Genomic DNA, 23,306 nt, shown 5'->3' with positions numbered 1-23,306 from the left:
AGTGATCTACAGCTCCTCGTGACTGGCCCTGTCTTCATTGTGAAGATGCGTAATGCTGTGAGAACAAGTACCCTCACATCCAGTTATGCGGGTGTACTGCACTTATGTCTTCTCTTTGCTAACGGCGATTATTTCGATGTGGAGTAGAGAATAAATTTAAGATTTTCTTTCAATTGCTAGCTAGTTTAGTGAGTGAGTTTAAAGAAAATTGTCTTAAAAACAAAATTTGACTATTACCTAATCAAAATACAATTATCAAGCTGGGAAATGTAACATAATAGAGTCTCATTGTTTAATTCTCAGTCCACGTACATATTCTGCCAAATTTCTCATCTGCTTTTGAGCACATTTTTCTTGAGTCAGGATCCAATCTGGGTTACTCTATGCATCTAGTTATCATGCCTGCTCAGTCTCTTTAAATTTATAGTCCTTTCTCGGGTTCCATGTGGGTTTTGCTGAGGTACATTTATGTACTGTTTAGCCATTTAAAGGTGCACAATGCAGAGACTAATGGTGGACTGTGTGGTGCGGCTGCTTAGGGTTAGGGTTAGGCTTAGTGTTAGGGTTAGGGTTAGGGTTGGAGTGAAGGTGAGAGCCCCTGTGGGGGGACCACTGGCTCATTGGCACTGTGTGGTGCTCTGGTCCTGCACTGCTGGTGCTGCAAGGCATTGCTGGCTTACCAGTTTAAAGCTCGTTGGAGATGTTTGCTCACCTTGCAACACACTGGCAGAATCAGTTACTGTACTACAGTACAAATAATAAGGGAAATGCAAAGTTTATAGGAAAGCAAACCAATCAACCTGCCAAGTTAAAGGTTTTGTTGTTCTTTTAAGTAAATATTTTTAGGACCCATTACAATCTTCTGCATTGTGGCTTAGTGCTTACATTGATTTACATTCCCACCAGAGTGTGGAAGATTTCAGTTTCTTCACATCCGCTTTCTGGTGTATGTTATTTCTCTTTGTGTTTCTGGTTTTTTTTTTTTTTTTTTTTTTTTTTTTTTTTTTTTTTTTTTTTTTTTTTTGCCATGTGAGTAGGCTTCAAATGTTATTGGTTGTCGTTTAACTTGCATTACCATTTTGACACTTTTCATGTGCTTATTATCCATTTGTGTTTCTTAGAAGAAGTGTTTATTCAAGTACTTTGACCAAAATATAACTGAGTACTTTTTCTGTTATTAAATTGTAAAAATTATATATTCTCCATACTAATCTCCTATTCAATATAATTTATAAATATTTTTTATTCTGTGAAGTGACATCTTTGTTTCAATTTGTTTTGAGACAAATTCTCACTGTGTAGTTCAGGCTGACTTTAACTCATAGTGTGTAGCCCAGTCTGTCCTCCCCGTTGTGGTGATCCTCCTGCCTCAGCTTCCTCAGTGCTGAGATCACACACATGTCCTGCGAAGCCCCACTCGTTTTACTTCAGTTTTGTTTGAGGCATAAAAACTTTTAATTTGGATGAGGACAAATTTATTTTGTTGTTGTTACTTGTGCTTTGGGGATCATAATAAGAAATTATTGTCAAATCAAATGTCAGAGTGATTTGCTCCTGTTTTTAAAAAAGTTATAGAACTTCAGCTCCTACAGTTAGGTCGTTATTTGGTTTTGAATTAAAATTTATATATAGTTTATATATTTGAGTTTATTTGATTATTGTGATTTGCAATGTTCTAAGATTTTCTTGAAATATCTATATGCTGGTAATCTAATGAAAAGTCAGTTGACCGTAAATGTATATTTCTGACTCCCATCTCTGTGTTCTCTACATTTACCCTTATATTTGCACCACGTTATTTTTTGCAATAGCTTTCTTACATATTTTCAAATCAGGAAGTGTGTATCCTGTAGCTTTTCTCTTCTTCTTCCCCAGTAGTTTTGCTATTTGGGGATCCTTTTGATTCAGAATGGATCTCAGGATGACCTCTTCCATCCAGCAAGCAAAAGGATTTGGAGCGTTTGTACAGATGACATTATATCTGCAGGTTGGTTAGAAGTACTACATCTCATCACTTAATTATTTCTATTCATGAACACAAGATTAAGTTTTTTAAAATCCTCTCAAAATTTTGTGCAGTGTTTAGTCTGCACCTTTTTGATAAAATTTACTTCCAAATATTTTAATTTTGGGATGTCTTAATTTCTAATCATGTTATAATTTGGAAAGATTTCCCTTTCTCTCTGGATTTATTTATTTATTTGATTGGATTAATAGGATTTCAGCTACTTCCTCATAATTGTTAATTATTGTGATCTCAATCTGTTCCATATTTACCAAAGGAAAGCTCTGTGAGTTTTTAAGTATGAAGTTCTGTTTAATTTTTGAAACAAAGCATTCGATTGAGCATTCATTATATTGCCCTCTTTTTAGCTCAGTTCCAGAATGACTGTCCTTCATGTAACACCAGGACACTGTAGTGAATAATGACATCTGCAAACTAAGATCGCTGAATATTACAGCACTGATAAAGCACGCGGTTCATCCTTTCTCCTACTGCAGCTTTTACTCGCTTGTTTTGTCAAATCCACTGGTCCGTGAGGGTCACTGATCTTTTCTCCTCTGTCCCCTTCTGTTCCTCCCGTCATCCGTGTGTACCCAGAGAGCCAGGCCAGGGAGCCCGGAGTGACAGCCAGCCTCAGGTGCCACGCCGAGGGCGTCCCGGACCCGCAGCTCGGCTGGCTGAAGAACGGGGTGGACATCACGCCCAAGCTGTCCAAGCAGCTCACCCTGCAAGGTGTCTTCTTTGTGTGTTTTTTACTCTTAGATCATCATGAAAAGCTTTGATGCTAAAATTTACGGCACTTTACATTATTCGGGACCAAAGTAAATGAATCTTAGTGGCAACAGAATGTCGTACATATGAAAAAAGGTTATATCTAAGACATATTTGAAATAGTCCTTTAATACTTTAGTACTCTACATAATGACCCTGTCATGATAATTAATTATGTCGTTATTTAGGTTGTAAGTAAAATATTAAATTATATATGTTTAAAGGACTCGTGAACTATAGTAGATGTGCCGGACAGAATAATTGGACAGAAAGACATTTTTGAAGTTACTTTTTAACTATTTAAGTAAAATATAGATTTTAGACAGCTTTATTAATATAGAAGTTTAAATGAATATTTTCCAGCATATTTTGTGAATGAAGACATTAATAGGTAACTAAACATTTCACATGTATTTCCTTTAAAGGTATTAATTTGATTCTGCATATAAATATTCTGAAATTTTTAACATTCTGATATGGATATATCATCTATATTACAATAATTATACATTTTTTAGAAAATAAAAATAATAATTTTAAGGCTAAATATTGAAGAAGTGCAAAAGCAATTACACATTATGAGCTGATTAAGCTATTAAATTCACAAATCTGATTTGAGTTTTGTTACAGCACGCACATCATTTCATTAAGCTCTTTTTTACATATTTGTTAGATTTCTTATGCTAAGTATTTACATGCCTTCTATTCAAATTGGTAGTAATTGATATGTTTTTCATTATCTCTCTAAGCATAGGTTCCTGTATGATTTTACTTAAATAGTGAAAATGTTTAGCCATAAAACTTTTGAAATGTAATTCTTCGAAACTGTACTCACTTATCTTTGCATGTCAGTAGTGCTGAGTCTGAAATACGCTTGATCTTTGCATTTTATGGTAATGTGTCTACTCATTCATGAGTCAGGTGTTCCTTTAGCATTTGCATGTGAAATTCTGTTCTAGTCACTAACTGAAAAACCGTGGACCAGTGTAGGATAATATGTGTATGAAGGGAAATAAAATCCTCAAACAGTGAAAATTATTTTAACAAGCAAATCAAGAAAAATAGTGCAAGGAAGCTAAAAGTCAGCAAACCGACAAGACACCAAAAGGTAGCTCACAGAAGAAAAGATTAAAAGGCGAAAGAGTTCCACAAAGTTTGATGTGTGGAAAACATCAAAGATAGTTAACATTTCCTTGTGGCATTTTAAAGAGTTTCAGCAGCCTCCGTGCTTCCTGGCATTAAAAATGGAAAGGAGGTAATAAGCACTTAGGAAATTAAGGGAAGCCAACAAGCAGTAGCTGCCTGTGTGCAGGGTTGGACCTAGAGTGCAGGTTTCAGGGTGACTTATCTATCTTATCTATGGTGAGCAAGTACCAGACGAAAGGAGAGGAAAAGGGATGCGGAGAGCATCCTAGAAACTGGCAGAAAGGAGGAGAGATGTATGCAAAAGAAGCAAGAGAGAAACGTCCTTGAGAAGTAAACAAGGGTGAGGCTGGACAGGAAGCTTTGGGCCATCTTCTGATCATTTAGTTTATTCTGTGTTTACAAAGGAGGTCCCTGCTGGGAGTGAGGCTGGTGATGCTCAGAGGGACTCTCCACACAGCTCAGATCCAAAGAAGGGTGGATTAGGATGTGAGAAAACAGAGTCTGATGGTAAAGGTCACGTGAAGTGAACGCAGAGCAGCACTGACTCCCTGTGACCGCGAATCAGGATCAGATGTCCAGTAAGCTTGCTCCTGTCCTGTCCTGTGACTTCCTCAAAGGGCTGGCCCCAGGCACAGCAGATGTGGGGAAGGTGAGATGGCTTCAGGAAGAGGAGAAGGGCTTCAGGCCACTGCTGGGGAGGGTAGCAGGAGTCCAGCAGAGGAGGGAAGGCTCCAGGGACACCAAACTGCAGGGAATGGAGAAGTATTGGAAATCACATTTGAAGGAGGAGTGTGTTGATTTTAAATTTCAGTAAAATTGTAAGAAACTTGGGTTGAGTGTGTAGATCTTGAAAGATAAGTTGTGGTCTTCGGTGTAAACCACATTTCATGTAAAACAAGAGGTTGATAAACTTCGTTTTCTATTTTTTTTTTTTTTTTTTTTTGGCAGAGGTCTGTAAATTAAGGCTCCCACACCAAGTCTGGACAGTTATTTGTAAATGAAAGAAACCTTCAGTTTTCTAGGTTTTTCTGTTTGTTTTTTATGGTTATTTTGTGTTTAGAGCACATCAACGCTTATTTAATAACTTTGTGCATAGCAGCTTTAATACTGAGATGGCAGAGTTACTGCCAAATAACTGTGCAGCCTAGAAAAACTAAACCACTCCTCTCCGGAGCTTTGTAATGAGACCGAATCTCGCTTTGCTGTTTTGAAGTAGTGAGTTCCAGCAGAAGAGGGCGACCAAGCAGCTGTGCAGCGAGCATTTCTAAATGGAGACAGACTCAGGTCACTCAGGAGCTTACTCCTTCTCAGACAGACACTGCCTCCCACATAGCCTTGGAGGCCTGAGAGCCACTGGCCTTAAAGACACCTGGACCACTTCCCATTTGTTCTCTGTGCTCTCCCAGAGTCCAGGTGTCCCAGCTGTGCTTGTTCACACTACCTCAGTCAGTGCCAGTCCATTTGCTTGTACCTAGTGATCTGATTGGGTGGGAATGTAGAGTGCACATACACACACGCACGCGTACATGTCCAGCAAAGCAGGCAGAGCAAGGGAAATTGAGTGTGTAACCATTAACGCACAGAGCTTTCCAGTAAAAGTATCATCTCATCAAGATGTGCAATTGCAATTCCCACTGTGGCCCTTTGGCCTCATGTCAGTCCCTCCAATTTCCATGCCATCACATAGTTTAGTTTAGTTTAGTTTAGTTTAGTTTAATTTCTGGCCGAAAGGCAATTAACAGTATGATCTCTCTCTCCCCTGTCATACTTCTAGATATGTACTGCTATCTCAGCAACACCCTTGTCAAATGACAAGGGTATGTTTGCAAGATGGTGCTCACTTCATTTCTTATGGTAGTGTCTTGTACATGGATGAACAATATTTATGATTTAAATTTTCAGGAAACTCAGGAAAAAGGGACTCTGAATAAAGGAACACACAACTTCTAGTTAACCCTGTGTAATTCTTCCGTGGGTGTGGGAAGTGGAGAGCGGCAGAGAAGACACTACAGTGGGCTTGGGTCAGGGAATGCAGGCACAGTGCACAGAACGCTTGAATGCCTGCCTCCAAAGGAGGGAAGGAGGGACAACAGCAGTCTAATAAGGACAGTCTCAGACAGCTGCTTGACTGTGTCACCTGAAAGCAGAGGACCAAAGCTGAAAGTGTCCTTTACAAGTTGCCTTTGCCTGTCTTCCCAGCCAATGGCAGTGAGGTTCACATCAGCAACGTGCGGTACGAAGACACCGGGGCGTACACGTGTGTCGTGAAGAATGAGGCGGGTGTGGATGAGGACATCTCTTCACTGTTTGCGAAAGATTCTGCTTGAAAGATCCATATGTATTAAACTTTATGGCTCTTTAGATTATGATAGTATCTTCCAGATGTTCCAAAAGTCCTGGACTAGAAAACTGCAAAATGCACAGGGCATTAAAACAGTTTGTGAAATTTTCACTGTGGCAATGGAGTGATTTGATTTATTTTTCCAAATGTGCATAGTATGTTTCAGGTTCCACTTTCCATTTGCTCATGGAAGCCTTTTCATTCCTTGAAAAATTCTTCTTCCAAAAAATACCAAGGAAATTGAAGGCCCTCCACAAACATTTTGTGTTAGAGGTAGGAAGGCCACACCTTTCTTTCATGGTCAGCTGTGTTGCTAGAACCTGTCCTGCAGCCCTTTCCAGTAGCAAGCACCAAGCCTCCTGCTCCACAAGGTGGCCCACTCCAGGGCTGTCCTTGGTTGGATGGTAGAAAACTCATAAAGTTTGATTTTCTCTTGGTGTTATAAGAAAACCCATGCAGTTTCTTTAAATGTTTAAAACATTTACATATGACACTGTACCTACATAGGAAGCAAGGACCGATGCCTCCTTTCTCACGTGTGTTGTAAATTATCAGAATGGGTTCCTGGCATGCCTGTGGTTCTCTGCTTCTATCACTCCTGTGGATGGGTGCTTTCCAATCCACTCTTTCAGCTGCTCTGAGATGTGATGTGCACTGCTATTAATTATGTTCACCCTGCCATGCTCTACAGTAGCAGAAAATGACCCAGCCAGTATATTTCAGCTTGTGTTGGTTACTGTGGCTCAGGTTTATTGCAATTTCCCAGTTGATTTCAGTTCCTGTTACAGTTCCTGTGACCTCTGCTCCAAAAAGGGCTGGCCACTGTGTTGCACACTGTAAAGACCACAGCCCTCGCTCTCTGTCCTTCCACTCTGCTCCTCCACGAAGCCTCCCTCCCTGAGCCTCCGGTGTAATCCCAGTTGGGGCACCGGCCTAACAGAGTTGATTCTTACCAGAAAAACCTCAGTGCTGCTTGGTTCTTGGCCACAGCTTTAGTGCTACTCTACGACACAGGAACTTGGTGTGGAGGGGCTGGGTGCTGAGGGTGGACTGATCTGTGGATAGCTGCACCCTGCGGGGAAACACAGGGACTGTTCTTCGGCTTTTCCACTGACTCCTGGGTACTGGGCTGGAACTGGATCGCTTCCCCTTGCCCTCCACTCTTCGGTTTGATTTGCTATACTTCAATCAGTGTGCTTTAAAACTGTCAGACATTGTGGAAACATCTAGTGTGTCAGGCCCGTTGCTTTGCACTTCGATTTTGAACATGGTTAAACCAGTAGTTGTCCCAGAAGTCTTCTTATTTGCTCTAAATCAACAAGTGCAAATAGATATGGATAGGTCCAGTGCAGACAACTTTGCCCGGATCCCAACCTTCAACATATTGTTACCTATATTTTGTCTGATTAGACTAAGGATCATTACAGGTAAACATGTAAAAGAAGTTTTGAGTTAGAAAAGGAAATCTGATTTAATGGCCTAGACCCAACATAACTTTTTATTCCACTTTTGTACGAAATGTGATAAAAAAAAATACAGTGTTTTAGTTTAAAAGATATTACTGTGGTAAAACAGGCATTGCCACTACTCTTTCTGGAATTATGCCCCTTTCCTCAAGCATACCTAACCCTCCACCCTGGATGGGTCTTTCCTGAGTGCCATGTGATAAAAGCACATGGCTGCCTCTAGTGCCTCCAGGAGAAAGGCGGGAGGGGTGGTAAAATCACTGTCCTGTCCTTAGCTGGGTCCACATTGCCACCCTTCCGTTCTGCCCAAAGTCGAAATGACCATGAAAGCTAAAGTTACGGGGAGAGTGAAGACGCTGAGCAGACCTGGCAGTGCAGCTGAACACAGCCAGGAAGCGGACTTGCGGGCTGCTCCCGGGAGTGGCAGACATGCTGAGCGTGTTTGAAGCCACGGAGAGAATTTGAGAGAGATAATCGCAACACACCTTTACTGCAATTTTTTTTTTAATTAAGCATTCACTGTATCTGTTAATCACCCCTAATATTTCTATGAACTTGCAATTTTTTTTTTTTGTTTTAAAGATTCATTTTAGGAAATAATAAAAAAAATCAGCTTTGTGTTTTATAATGAGGTTTGTGAAACATTTTAATTTCAATTCTTTTCAGATTTTATATATTCATCATTTTTTAAATATTTTCTAGTGACAGTAAAAATATCTAACCATAATTTATTTTACTAGTGAGGTATACAACTATCCTACATGTAAAATCCAGTAAAAATTTATTATTTGTAAATCTATTATTTATTAAATCTAGAAAAAATTATTAAAGAAAAGTTTAATAAAATTTTAATCATATACCTACATATAAAATTAGTTTGACAAATAGAAAGTGTCTGAAAATCATGTTTTCATTTTAATTGACTGTATTTATTGTTTTAAACTCTTAAAGGTAAAACAATGTATTTTAAATACTTTGTAGAGTGCCTGTGAGGAGCACACTGCTAGAACCCCACATAACATTTTAGGGGCCGCAATGAAAACCTTACCATCATGTTTAGGTAACTTTCAGAGTGACCCTACAAGGGAGACATGGTAGAAGTGAAAGATTGTGGGGGTAGCTTTTCGGGCTGCAGGCACCATGTATAGATGGCACTTGGTGTTATCACTCTGCAATCTTCCCCAGCACAAGGAGTGGAAGCTCCTCAGGAGTAATCCTGAGGTCTCAGGTATCCCTAATTCACCTTATGATCCACTCTGCCTGGATATGCGGACACAGTTCTGAAGTTAGCAATAGCAAACTTTGCTTCTGATTTAAGTAAACAGCCTTAGGTTTGCTCATTTTCTGTCCTGTGTGTTTCTCAAGTCACTGAGGTTAAAAGGACCAGTTTTAGAAAGTCATGTACATGATGAAAATCAAAACAATGTTAAGTAAACAAACTGAGAAGAACAACAGGAAGTACAGGAGAGCAGAGACTGAAAGTGTGGAGGATACAATATATCTCCAAGAACTGACCACTGGGAGAGGAAAGCATGAATTTTGCAGAAAGACAAGGATTGTGAAAAACTAACAACTCTGTGATTTGGGACATCCCATAGCCTCTGTTTACAGTTTTTACACGGAGATTTATCTACACACTAGACATACATAGTTCTTTGGCTCAGACTTATTTTGTGAAACTAGTTATTTCAAGGTAGAAAGTTTAGCATTTAAGATAATCTGGAAGACTTGATAATTACGGACATATGATCATGTGTAAGACATCTATAATATGTAAACAAGTATGAAATATCATTTCTCACTACATTTGAAAAACAACTGATTCAATTAGTCATGATCATGCACATCTATAATCCCAGCACTCTGGAAGGCTGAGGCAGGCAGATCACAAGCTCTAGCATAGCTGGACAATTTAGCAACTTAGCAAGACCCTGTCATCTCAAAGTAAAAATTAAAATGGGCTGAAGAAATAGGTCAGTGCAAGGCCCTGGGTTGACATTACAGTACCTAAATCAATAATAAATAAATAAAAATGAAAGTTCATCAGGAATATACATACTTTCTTGAGTGTGCCTTATTAAGATATTTTTAATGAATTCTCCTGCAGGCATTTGCTGTGCTGTAGACACAAAGCAAGCGCTACACTTCAGTTCCCTGTTCAGTTTTCTCAAGCTATAGTCTTACATTTTGAAAATTGTCCCGCAGTGCACTTTCTTCCGTTAGCTTTTGGAAGCATAGAGAGGAGCCCTGAGTCATATGTCTGCAGTGTAACAGCGGGGAGGGTTACAAGTTTTGCAGTAAAAATGGCAATGCACGCTCTGTTAGCGACAGCTCCACAGTAACCCTCCAGCTCTTTTCTCCACGGTGGAGCACTGATCTGGTATGATCAGTTTTTCTTGCAGTCGGTTCCCCGCAGTGTAATTCAGTGCACAAAAGGACTCACGCTGCCCCTGGGAAGTGTGTGTGTCACCTCCCCCTGAATCTGAAAGGGGGCTTTGAATCCTGGTGGCCCGGACTGTCTACAAACCCCACCCAAAGTCTCCTCACGTGACAAGTGGAAGCATGAACACGTGCATCGCAATTGCACACTCTTCGCTGCGTGTAGGAGAGAGTTTGATGGTTAAGGGTTCCTGGAGGCATAGATGGGGAGGACCTAGACCCAAAGCCCTGGAGAAAGGGGTCCTGGGCGCAGGGGGAAGGCACAGAGGAGATGACGCTGGGGTGGAGCGGGCACTGGGGGAAACGCCAGGGACACCGCGGAGGGTGACACGTTTCTTGCTTCTGGGGCCATGGATTCTCAGAGGACAGCGCCTCATCTGCAGAATGAAGGCAGGGAAAAGCGGGTCAAGCAGAGGCTGCCACGGAAAGCTTCTAAGGTCCCGTGTGCATTGCGCCCTGAGCGCGGACTGCGTGGTCTCCGCTGGAATTCAGGAAGGAATGTGACCGGAATGTGTTGTCGGGGTGCAGCATACCGATTACTGTCACCTATAAGTCATAATAAATACCCGATAAGGTACATATAGGTCTTTTATTTAGCAGCATTGTAGTTGGAGAAGTTAGTCTATCGCAGTATTTTATAATTAACTTTTATGAACTGATAGCAGACAACTACATTGCTGAAATTAGTGCTCCATTTTTTGTCACTGGTCATGAAAATTTAAATTTCGTCACTGGTATGAAAATTTAATTTTAAATTCCTTAAATGAAGGCATTATTTTACTTTTTAAGCTTAAAAATTATTTTATGTAAGTGGTGCCCAGTCACTCTGGCACCCCTCAGTGAATGATGCTTGTCCGCGGCGACCTGGACCGTTGACTCCGTGGCCGCGCTCCTCTCCACGCAGGTCACGCTCTCGCAGGGCCTCTCCTGCGGCCGGCCTGGGTGCAACATGCTCTGCCTGCCTCCCCTTGTCCTGGCCTTGGGACAGCGGGCAATCATTTTCTTTACCCCAGGAAATTTTCACTTCCTAGGGTTAATATTTGAGATGAGTTAAATCTTACGGATCGCTGCAAAGTGGACTATAAAAACTTAATGCTCATGTAAACTAGTGATTATTGTGAAACTATGGTAAGTGCGATTCACAAGAGGGAGGTACAAATATAGGAAATGTAGCTGTTCTTAGCCAGCATTGTAAAGGTTTATGAGCCACTGTATTTGCTCATTTTAGTATCACAGAGGTCTTAAAGTAGGTTAAGACATGGTGTTTTTGAGTATGCAGGTAATTTATATAGGACAAAAGCACCTTGGACAGCAGGACAGGTTCTGGCGGTACAAGCCAGTTAAATGACCTCACTAGGCCTCACTTGCTCTCTATGTTTAAATAAAGCAGAAATGCTTACTTCAGAAGAGAAGTTACATTGGTTTAAGGACTTTTGGGGGGGGGTGTTTGTTTGTTTGCTTGTTTGTTTTGTTGTTGTTGTTTATGGATCTGGTCTTCAAATTCAGGCCCTTGTGATTATGTCATGCAGATCTTACCAATGGGCAAGGAGTCTGAGAAGGTAAAATCAGTAGATAAACCTGTGGTCAATTACTAATTATCTGTGCGCTCAGCCAATGTGAGGTTAGCATGGTAAGTCAGGAAACCATAACAATTGTTCTGTTTACACTTAGCAATTATGGAAATAGTTACAATGAAAAGTAGAGAAAAGCACCTGTCATTAAGGGTGAGGAACAGACCTTGCAGCCAGGACGGGATTTCAGTCTTGACATTAGAGCTCATCAGTGCTACCGTCAAATATCACTAATGAAGACAGGTATCTTTGGTAAAATGACTTTAAAAGGCTAATTTTTATTTAATATTCACTGAACATTATTCAACTGAGTTGCTGTATAAATTATAAATCAGTAAACAGTCCCTGTTTCTTTTTGAAAATCCAAAAGCTATTCAATACTTGTCACCCATATGTAGTAATAAACTTCTTATGAAGTAAAAAGTGCTTAAATAATTAGACTCATGTCATGGCTAACCATGCTTGATAAGCATTTATTATTTTATGAGCTTTTTATTAATCAGGATAAATTCTAATATTTATGCATCTTGATTGGCCAATGGTATTATCACATCCATGAAGTAACTTGCTCCATAAATCTTTTCATTTGTTGACCCAGAACACGCTAACATTATCCGCCTTGTGACCGTCATATCCGAAGCCTATATTTTAGACATGATGCACTTTCTCTTGTCATCAGTGAGGTCTCTTCCTAACATGCTGCTTTTCTTGTACCACAGCAGAGCTTGTAATATTAGATAGCACTATTTAGATGCTATGTACTCTAAAAGTCACTAAATTAACAGGTTTATAGTAGTTATAAGCCATGGAGCTTCTCTGTTGCCTGTACCACAAGACTAAACGCTTTATTATTTTGATTTATTATCTAAATTTTCTTTGTGAAGAATTATATAATTTAAGTGCACTATCCTACCTCATTTTATATTAATAAATGCCAATTTTAGTAATTTATTTTCTGGCAAGTAAGGATAACATTTTCTTTATATCTTTTACACAGATTAAATAAACATATATAGTGACAGCATTAATTATAAAATCTCTATATGAATTCTTAAAAAATCAAAACACAAAAGCATGAGCAAACAGCAATATTTGTGTATGCTAATAAAAAAATCTATTCATAATTCATAAAAGAATTATTTGAGTAAATGTGTGGAGATGTGCCTGGAATACATTGTCATTAGTAAAAGTAATGTAACAGGCTTATATTTATTTATATTTAAAGATTTATATAATATTTTATTGCATAAAAATCATATGCACTATGTTCCCATCATTGGATCAAATAGTAATACTGAACATAGTGTATACTAAAATGTTGATAGTAGTTAATGTCTATAAACTCTTTCAGATTTTTTTATTTTGTCAACCAATTTTTCTAATAAACATTTTAGAATGCAATAAAATTTTTCTGTTTGTAAATAGAAATCTCTATAATACTTGTACTGTATGCTACCACTATTTTATTAGTGGTGTTGAGGAGAAAATGTTAAAATGATCCAGAGATACTCCGTTAAAATGATGCCAGAGGTACTTCTGTGCTTAATTTTAAAAGCAGACTCATCTTAATTTTCTTAGAATTCTTCTGATAAAGAAATTTAGCCAGATATTAGCACAAATATGTGAAAAGTTAATGAAACAAAAGTGTCTTTGGAATGCCCTGGATCTGAGTGAGAGGCTAAAGTGAGGTGAATTTCACAATTCTGTGAAATCTAATCTGTGCCACACATCTTTATCCAGTGTGTATGGAGAGCTCACAGTACACAGCTCTGCATCCTCGTGCTGCTATTTCCTGGACATCTGACTTCTGATAAGGGCAGAAACAAGAGCATACATAGCCAGAATGCTCAGATAATTTGTTATTCTGCCTTCTTGCTTTTCAACTATGTGTATGTTTTTCATATTGTTCATAAAATTTCTTAAAAGATGTTTCCCATCATGCTGTAAATTGTATACAAAATATAACCCAACTTCCCTTAAATTGATCACTTTTTAGTCTGATACACATGCTGAGACACAACTCTAGAATAAGGAATGATAAATGTTTGGAACATTCGTGTTGTCATGACTTCATAATTCAGACTAAATTATTAATGAATAACATTTATATTTTCACCTCAGATAGGTCATCATAGAGTGACAAAATATGTTTCTAAATATAAGTTGGATTTAGAAGACTGATTTATACTAAAAGGAAAAATGTTTTTTTTTAAATTATTCAACTACAGATTCTTTATGTATTTTTATGTATTGTATATTATGTAAGGTTATCACTGTACTAATTATGCCATTACTGTACTAATACTAATACCAGAATGGAATTTATCTTCCATTAGGTAAAATAAAACAGCATAAAAAACAGCTTGACCAACGTAAATCATAGCTCATTTACTGGTTCGCTTGCCTTTGACCTGTGATCTCACTGTGTTGCCCTGTTGGCCTCAAACTCCTGGGTTAAGAAATATTTCCGCCTTAGACTCCCAAGTGGCTGGAACTACAAGTGTGCACTACCGCTGGCAAGGAGTTATGATCATGAAAAGTTGCCCTAAGGGTGTTTTCAACACAAATTACCGGCCATGACGTACTACCACTGGATAAGAAGGACAGAAAAAAAGAGGGAGGAAGAGAAGAGAGAGGGAGGGAACTAACCCAAAGCAAACTGTAGTTTCCAAAACTATTTCAGAGATGAGGAAGACTGAGGTTGCCGTGCATATTATATGAAGACTTTCATCATAGTTAATAAGTAAACATATCTTCAAATCACAGGAAAATGTGTTATTTTCTGTGCGCCATGACAGTAAAAAGCTGTACAGTAAAAGACTTGATGAGGTTTGGAACAGCAGAAATTGTAACAGATTGCTAGTGTTGTTTCCTCACCCTTTGAAAATCATTTTGCCATTGCCTGTTAGACTTGATTGGGTGTATTACTTGGGAGACAGAAATCACACACATTATAGAAACAATGAATTATCATACATTCACAAACTATTTAGAAAGCACATATAGTCTTCAGAATATTTCATTGTAATTTTAAGATTATAAAAATTTATCTATTTCATTCCTTCTGTACTTCTATTACAAACTGATTTAATTTAATGTATATTCTTTACAATGGCTATAATTTGATTTATGTAATTTAGATGTTCATGAAGCTTTCCACCTTGTAAAATATATGAATATTATTACAGTATTGATATTATGCCAGGCTTAACTTTATTAAATGACCTTTAGAAAAAGAGACATTCACAAAATTTGCAAAGTGAATAAGTATTTTCATTATCAGGAAACTTTGTCTCCAGGGAACATTGGTTTTGCACACCTGTGTTTCCATATCTTAGGGAAAAACAATATATTACTGACTAAATCGATGTTACACACTCAGAAAGATTCAAAATAGTTCAGTGCAAGGGGAAAAGTCAGGCAAATATATACTTGAATAAGAATTTCCAGCATAACGGGCCCAGTGTGTTAGGTCTGCAGACACAAAACTCCAGACAAGCTGCACAGCAGGGCTTCTCCTGGTGGTGGAAGAGGGGCTGCAGTGCGCTTCAGTGGAGGAGAACTAAGAGCATGCTGAGCTCAGCAACAGCCTAGCTGCACCAGGCACTGACTTAACTTTGTGCCTGTCCCGCAGTGCGGCCATAGGAAGATTGACCTGAAATCTGCAGTCTCAGGAGAAAATGGATTCTTGTGTAGGACCAGGTTGACGGAGCCCTTGAACTGCAGGCATGGAGAAGCCAAACTAGGAAAGACATACATGCTATGTATCTGCAAAGGCAAAACTGACTTTCTTCAGACTGATTATTTAGTGTTGATCCAGGAGATATAAAAATGGATATTGTTTTCATTGTATCAGGTTTAATTCATCAAGCAGGCATTTGAGAACTTCTTTCTTACCTGAGTATAAGTAAGTCATCTTCCTATTGCCAGCACAGTTTATAAGGCTGATTGTCCTGCACATTTACAGCATAATCTGAAGGTGGAACACATACTGGGGAAACTCATTACATCGTGCTGCTGGGACACAATTAATGTGAGCCTTCAATGTGAGACTGAATCGTCTTTTTTTATTTTTATTTGTCTTTTGAATCAACTTGAGCATAATAGAATTTCCCAAAAGATGCTGTTAGTTCATCACTCACTTGAACTCCTGAAAAGAAAATTTGTGCATTCAAAAATTGCCTTTTATAACACAAAATTTATTAAAATAAGCAGGGGCTAAAAGTATGCCTTAGGCTGCTTATATTTATTAATAGCACACCTTAAATTGGAGCAAAGCTGACATGGGAAAGAATCTATTATGAAAGTACATAGAAGTTAACCTACTAAGGAGCCTTTCATTTTTTTTTTTTTTAATTTTCTATGCTTTTTTTTTTTTTTTTTTTGCAGTACTGGTGATGAACTCATGACCTCATGCTTCCCAGGCAGGCACTTATGCCACTGAGCTAAATCCCCAGCCCCAAAGCCTTCCATGGTTTGTGGCTCTGTGAACACATATTTCTCCATTCCAGCATACAAATGCACACACAAATGTGCATAAATACATAGACACAAACATACACACAAATATACATATACATGCATATATACACATACATGTACAATATAAAAACACATACACCTACAAATACACATATATATGCAATGCAAATATGCACACAAAAATACATACACACAATATAAATATACATACACATGCACATATACACATAATACAAGTACCCATGCAATGAAGATATATATATATATATATATATATATATATATATATATATACATACAAATACACATACTCATGGAATACAAATATACATACACACATAAACACATACAAACAGATATGCAATGCAAATATACGTACACATGCACGTATACACATACAAATGTACATACATAGACAATGCAAATCTGTACACACACAGAGAAGCACATGTGCACACATGCACACACAAATGTATTACATAGATAATGCAAATCTGTACACACACACACAGAAGCACATGTGCACACATGCACATACACATGCACATGTGATCAGTACCATGCTGTCCAGCACAGTTTGACTTCACAATCTAATCTGAAAATGATTTGTGTAGTGCTTGAGTGAATGGTTGCTCTGTTATCCACTGCTTTAAGAATGTTAGCTGACTTCACTTTTCTTGATTGCCATCTCAGATGAACACACGCTCCCTTCCTGGGTTTTGCTTTTAGACTAAGCCATTACAGAAGTTCACGGACTTGCAGACATTTACAGAAATGAACTTTTGGTGTCTCTCATGTTCTCCTACTTCACAGTGTCTGCCACAGAATGAGGGTTCAATAAATGTTTCTTCTAATTATCATCATTGGTATTGTTCTTGGTCAATGATTAGCAACTTTAATTTTTAACTTATTAAAATGGATAAACCATTTAAATGGATAAAGTAACACTTTAATCTAAATATAGGATTATTCAAGGGAAACAAATTGTTTTACATTTACATCAAATGTCAAAGTACTTTAAAGTTCAATGTATTTAGGAACTGCTTCCCTTATGTTAACTGGTTCAGCCACTGGCTGTTTCTTTCTTTACTGTGTGTATTAGCTGTTCTTACTACCACTATGAAAAGAGCTTAATTCTGTTTTGATATCTCATATTTATATATTTCTTCCTCATGTTTGGAAGATGCTTCAAGTACTTAAGATTTTAGTTTTATTGTATCTGATACTTTTCCTTTCTTGTTTATTCTGGTAGGATGCATGTGAGAAAGATACTTTTTTGGAAAAGGTGTTTGTACATCATATTTCTGGTCGCATATTATTTTCAAGAGTGAGCAGTAATTAAAGGCACTCTCCATGGAATCCTGAGGCAGGAGGCTTCAGCTGTAAGCTCCAATTTCCTCCAGAATCATCACATTTCCTGGGGCTGCTGAGGGCCTGGGTTCTTTGACCCTGCAACACGAGCTCATTAGAGTGCTAAGGGCTTCTTTACAAACAGACCCTGGCAATTAGAACGTGCCTCACTCTGCTATGAGCTTCAAGTATGCTGCATCTAGCTCACCTGACATGCACCCTCCTTGTCCTGTCCATTGCTTGCGCCCAGCTGCTCACCCCACAGTAGGGGTCTTGCCTTCCTGTCAATCCCAGGCCATGCTGTCATTAGAAGTAAGTGGTCCTCTGTGGACTCCTGGGTCTGTCTGCCTGACCCCTTTCTTTCCAGCCCCTGGGGTCCAGTGCTTTTCCTTGGGGACCAAACCTTCCAGAATGCAAGATCATGTGTTGGGAGATGCACCCTCCAGAAGAGTGCAGCATGTCAGTGCTGCTGCCAGGGTGCAGTTGGCTGTAGTCGGTGAGCCTGAGGCCGGCTCTGTGCTGGCTGTCAGCAGGGACCCTCCTCTATAGGTGACCCTTACCAGGGTCCCCTGCCTGACAAGGAACTTTCCAGGCTCCAGAAGTGTGAGAAACAAATTATCCTTCTTTGTAAATCACTCATTCTGCTGTGTTCTGCTGCAGCAAGAGAAAACAGACTGGACCGTTTCCTCATGGTTTAGTTTTCCCTTCTAACCTGGTGAGAAGAAATTGTGGTTCTCAAAATTGTTTATAAAAATCAAAACTCACTGATAGCAGCAGTCAGAAAGGTGCTTTCTCATCTTCTCTTGATCTGCATAGACTACTCTCTGCCTCTTCTGGAGCCCGGCTCCACATGAATCCACGTTACCACAATCCTGGCTATGTCCCACAGTGCCTTCTACTATGAGTTCTTACGGGTCCTGTTCTCTCTGAGCTCCATTTCCTAACACACTCTCACCTTTTAAACCTTTTAAACCTCCCCAAAGCATCTAACCATTCTAACTCATCACTTTGTGGAAACTATGGTCACAGTTTCCTGGCCAGTTTCTGATCTTCTCCTGATGCAGCCTGAGTTCTAGGGGAGGGTTAACTCTTGGTGTACCCTAGGGGGTTCTGCAGAGGCACAGGGGTAGCTGCCTTCAGAGCTCAAAGCGACAGGTTCACTTTGGAATGACTCAGGATTCAGCGTGTGGCTGGGATGCCCTTGGCAATCTTGTTTCCTTCTCCAGATGTGCATTCAAAGATGTCTCAACTATGATAACACTGAAAACGCCTTTTTCAAACACATTAAAATTTTTTCTGCATTTTCTCCTAAGGTTGGTCTTTTTCATTTAAATAATGACACCCTTTCCTTGAATCCCAAAGGGAAGCAGTCAATAAGATGTGGAGCTTAAACATTTCCCTTACGTAAATTCACATTTTGAAGAAATATGCTTCAGTGGTACACAACTTAAGCTATCAGACAAAGCAAAGGACAAATAGAAATATCTCTCAGTTGAAAGGCAGGCAGTTTACCCACGAATAGCTATGGAAAGTAGATGCTCACAGGTAGGCACCATAGTATGTGACAGGGAGTTCACTACACTGTTGCTGCCTCACATGTGACATCACTAAGCGCTACAAATGTGTTTGCTCACAGAGACAAGAAATTCAATGTGGAATCCATCACTTTTAATTAGTCATAAGCTCCAGATACATAAAGTATGGTGACTAGATGAAAGGCATTAATAAAAGGCTTAGTTATTGCTCTCAATCATCCATTCCATTGAGGAATAGCAGATTAACACTGTATATAATGGTTGCAAATAATTTTATATTTCAGTTATGTAATAAATGAAGTATATGAGGTCTGTAACTGTGTAGATTTTATTGTTTATATGAATAAGAGAAATCTGAACAGACTTTTTATAATATATTCAGAGCATGTTAGGTGTTTCACAGGATTCCGTCTGGAAGAAAAATTACTTTATCAAAACTTTTGGTTCCATTGAGACAAATTAATGATAAAAAATAAAGGGTAGGAAAAAACTGGAAGGATAAATTTGAGATTCAAAAATATTTGGGGCTTACAATGTGAGCTTATATGTTGTAAGGTTAATCAAAGAAGCTCAATGTGCATTTTAAGGATACATAGTGTATCCATGTTATGTTTGTTTATATTTGATAGCTTTTTATATTGTATGGAGAACAAATTAACATGATATGACAAAACCATTGTATTACACATATACCCACCTATTAAAATGTGACAAAAGAAATATATATATATATATATATATATATATATATATAAAGGTGGTATATTTATATTATATATAAATAATCTATAATACATTACAGTTTTAGTACACTTATAGAAATAATGAGTTAAGGACGTAAGTGAAAGAAGATATTTGTCTTGAAATATTTACAAATATATTCAATATCACAAATACACTAATTTACATATTAACAAATACATATTCATATTAATACATACATGTGTATTAACACATCATATTAATGCATACACATATGCAAGCACATACACATACAAAATAATAGGTAACTATGGATGAAATGGGATGAATAATTGCACAGATTGCTGGAGTTAGCTTTCAGAAACCAATCCAGAGAAGTTGCCTAAAGAATCTCACACTCCGGGCAGGAATGTGTACTGATAGAAATAAGTAAGGTGAAGACTGGATATCATGGTAAACACATGAACATACACAGAGACATGCACAGGACACAGCCATCTGGATGGCTGGTGGAATCAGCGATGTTTGTGGAACCCTACTATTTATAGTGGCTTGAATCTGTCAGTGTCTACTAGAGAAACAAGATATGCAAACTTATGATAATTTACAAGATCAGATTCTGGTGCTCACCATAGAGTTAGATGAGGAAGCGTGTAGAAGGCGTCTGCACACAAAGACCAAAGCCTCCAGTCCAAGTTCTGGAGCTCACTGCAGTCTTCCTGCAGGTCCTTATCAGGAGACCCACCAGTTTGCGAGGGAAGAATGAAGAGTTGAGGACAGAAGGTGGAAGGAGCCACGTTGGAAGCCAGGAGGGAATGTCCAAGGTGGAGATGAGCACTGGAGGTCCTCTGAAGAATGGAAGCAGGTCCGCCACCCTACATCAAGTCTTCTACACCCTAGTGTGGGCACTGCTAAACCAGTTTAGTTGAGCTTCTCTCACTCAAGTGACACAATCAATTAACCAACATATGGCTAAACTAATAAATAGGAAAACTTTCAAACAAAAGGGGAACAGGAGATGAGTGGAGGATTAAGAAGGAAGGATAAAGGAATTTTTAAAAAGAGTTGAAGAAAAAAATGCAAATGGAGGGACAGAAGGGTTGACAGGGAGGATGGGGACAACATAAAAAACACTGAAGGTGGGTTATGCACACGCACAGATGCCCTGTGATGAACTAGGCACAGTGCACTGCCCACACCTGACTAATAACAGCAAAGGCAAAATACGAAGACTGAGAAGACAAAAATAAATAAATAAATAAATAAATAAATAAATAAATAAAAAAATAAAGCAGAAATCCTTATGAGAACATAGTTATTAAAACTGTGCCTGTGAATAAAGGGAAAATAAGTTAAAACAGATAAAAGAATGTGAGCCAACACTTTTCCATTGTGCATTCAACTGGCCTACCAGAGAGAGGCATCTCTGCACATATTTGTTTTCTACAAAAAGCAACAAAACATCGGAAAGATGTCTAAGATAAAGAGATCCAACAACACAGCTGAATTCCGGGTGTTTTTCTTGATACCTTTTTAAAAATGGTTAATTCACAATTTTAGAAATGCTCAATTCACATTCTTCCTTCATAAAATGAAATAGAATATATTCTAGACAAATAATCTGGTAATTTTTAAATTAAGTAATGTCTGAATAAACTTTGTGTATTATGATATTCAGTGTGTCAACCTAATAATAATAGAGCTTTCCAATTATCATACTTTTAGGAAATGCTACAGTACTTAGTTTGCTATATTTTTATATTTTAGAACCGTATCAATATGTTATGCTTTCAGGCCATTGTAAACAAAATCGTATCTCACATCATCTAATTCTTACATAAGAAAAATATTAGAATTTCATTTTAGATTTAGCTACATAATTAGCCTATCTTAGTAACTTTATATAACCCTTTTTGGTTTATTTCATCTTATATTCAGATTCTTCTATCTTCTAACTTTCACCAAATAGCATTTTGTTGGCTTAGTGAATTGGTCACTTATCAAAAACATAATTTCAATTATTGGTCACATCCATATTTTAGTTCTCAAAATTTATTATTTAGGTGTCACTATTTTATTAATTTATACATATACCTTTATTTTTAGTTTGTTGGTTCACAAACAGTATTTATATTACACTTAGTAATATGTGATTCACCTTAGTAGATTACATTTATTTAAATTACATTGATGAGTCACTTTTGGTATGTTGTAATAAATTGATTTCTTCATTACATTTTTAATAAGTAATTCTTTCATTCCAGGAACGTGTCTATCTGGTAAATCTTTAATATTCTGGTTAATTTTTGCTTAAATTTTATTTAGAGTTTTGTCCTTTATCAATATTGTCATATAGTTTCTATTGCTCTTATTATTACCACAAGACATTGGCAATACTTTTAAGTATCATAAGTAATATGTTTCCAGCTTGATATAAAATCTAAAAATATCAAATATAATTAGCATATGAGTTTTGAAAATTTATAAATCTTAGGAAAATAATCTTAGACCCTAAGAATTTTAAGAAATTATTTTTAAAATATTTCATTGGCATGAAGCCTATTTTCATTGCTTTTTTTCATTATGTTCTTAGTTGAGAAATTGCTGTTTCCTTTGAGCCTTTAAAAATCACACATAGATTATCAAATTCACCATCTAAAGTTCTAAACTAATTCAGAGCCATTATAGGGCCTCATCCTTCCCGCCTCTCTTCTCCTCCACCTCTCCTGTGGATTTTTCTTGGAAGCCCTGTGCTTGAGACTCTGTTATCCTGAGGCTGAGTCCCTCTGGGTCCACCTGCTGAATGCTCTTTTCTGTGACTGTTTTACAGGAACCGTGCTGATGTTTAGTTTTATATATTCAGTTTACAGTGCACTTTGTGATGTCAAGCATTTACATGTGTCCCTGTGCACTTATGTTGTGCTGCATGAAAATGCCAAAGCAATTTCAGCCTTTTGGAAAACAAAGATAGACCTTTTTTAGAGTTTACTTTGTAGAAAGTAAATTTCTTGAAAATCTAGTAAAGCCAAAAACAGTTCCTCCTCAACAGAGTAGCTCAGTTCTGATCATTTTATTATTGAATTTTTGTTTATTTATTACTTTCATTTTTAAAACACTGACAGCAATGTGTTCGCAAAGCAAACCATGATTGTGAATGTACCAATTTCATGTCACATCCTAACATTTCTGCTGTATGTTGTAACAGTATGATTTTAGCTTATGGAGTTCTAAGTTCACTATTTGGTCCTTGAATTCCATCTCGTGCGATGCTAGAATGGCCAAGGTGATGTTGTAAGGCAGAAAAAAAAAACGCAAGAAGTCGCCCGTGGAGGAGCAGACGGGGCACAAGCCAGCTTGGTTAGCTGGCAGGCAGCATCCCACAGACCACTGGGACGACCGCTTCAAGGGCCAACTGAGTTAGGTTCAGATACAGGGTTAGTTCAGGGAGGAGCCTGTGAGCAGCCAGCTGGTGCAGAGGGCACTCTCCAATAGGAGTGA

The 23,306-nt window shown here is 38.1% G+C and overlaps 1 protein-coding gene across 1 annotated transcript in view; it reads left to right on the top strand.

Annotated features, from left to right (window-relative positions):
* LOC100728917 (follistatin-related protein 5-like) overlaps positions 1-23,306 on the top strand; it is a 145,092-nt gene that overhangs the window by 38,535 nt on the left and 83,251 nt on the right. Inside the window, 6 exon segments of the mRNA XM_063260528.1 lie at positions 2,574-2,737; positions 6,122-6,243; positions 8,005-8,169; positions 10,268-10,668; positions 10,980-11,110; positions 17,939-18,067. Of these exon segments, the coding sequence (XP_063116598.1) occupies positions 2,574-2,737; positions 6,122-6,243; positions 8,005-8,169; positions 10,268-10,668; positions 10,980-11,110; positions 17,939-18,067 (1,112 nt within the window).

The sequence above is a fragment of the Cavia porcellus genome, unplaced genomic scaffold (genome assembly GCF_034190915.1).
Source record: "Cavia porcellus strain 051 isolate PalLab524CR breed Dunkin Hartley unplaced genomic scaffold, mCavPor4.1 scaffold_14, whole genome shotgun sequence".
NCBI classification, from domain to species: domain Eukaryota; kingdom Metazoa; phylum Chordata; class Mammalia; order Rodentia; family Caviidae; genus Cavia; species Cavia porcellus.
This window is presented reverse-complemented; position numbering and strand designations above follow the sequence as displayed.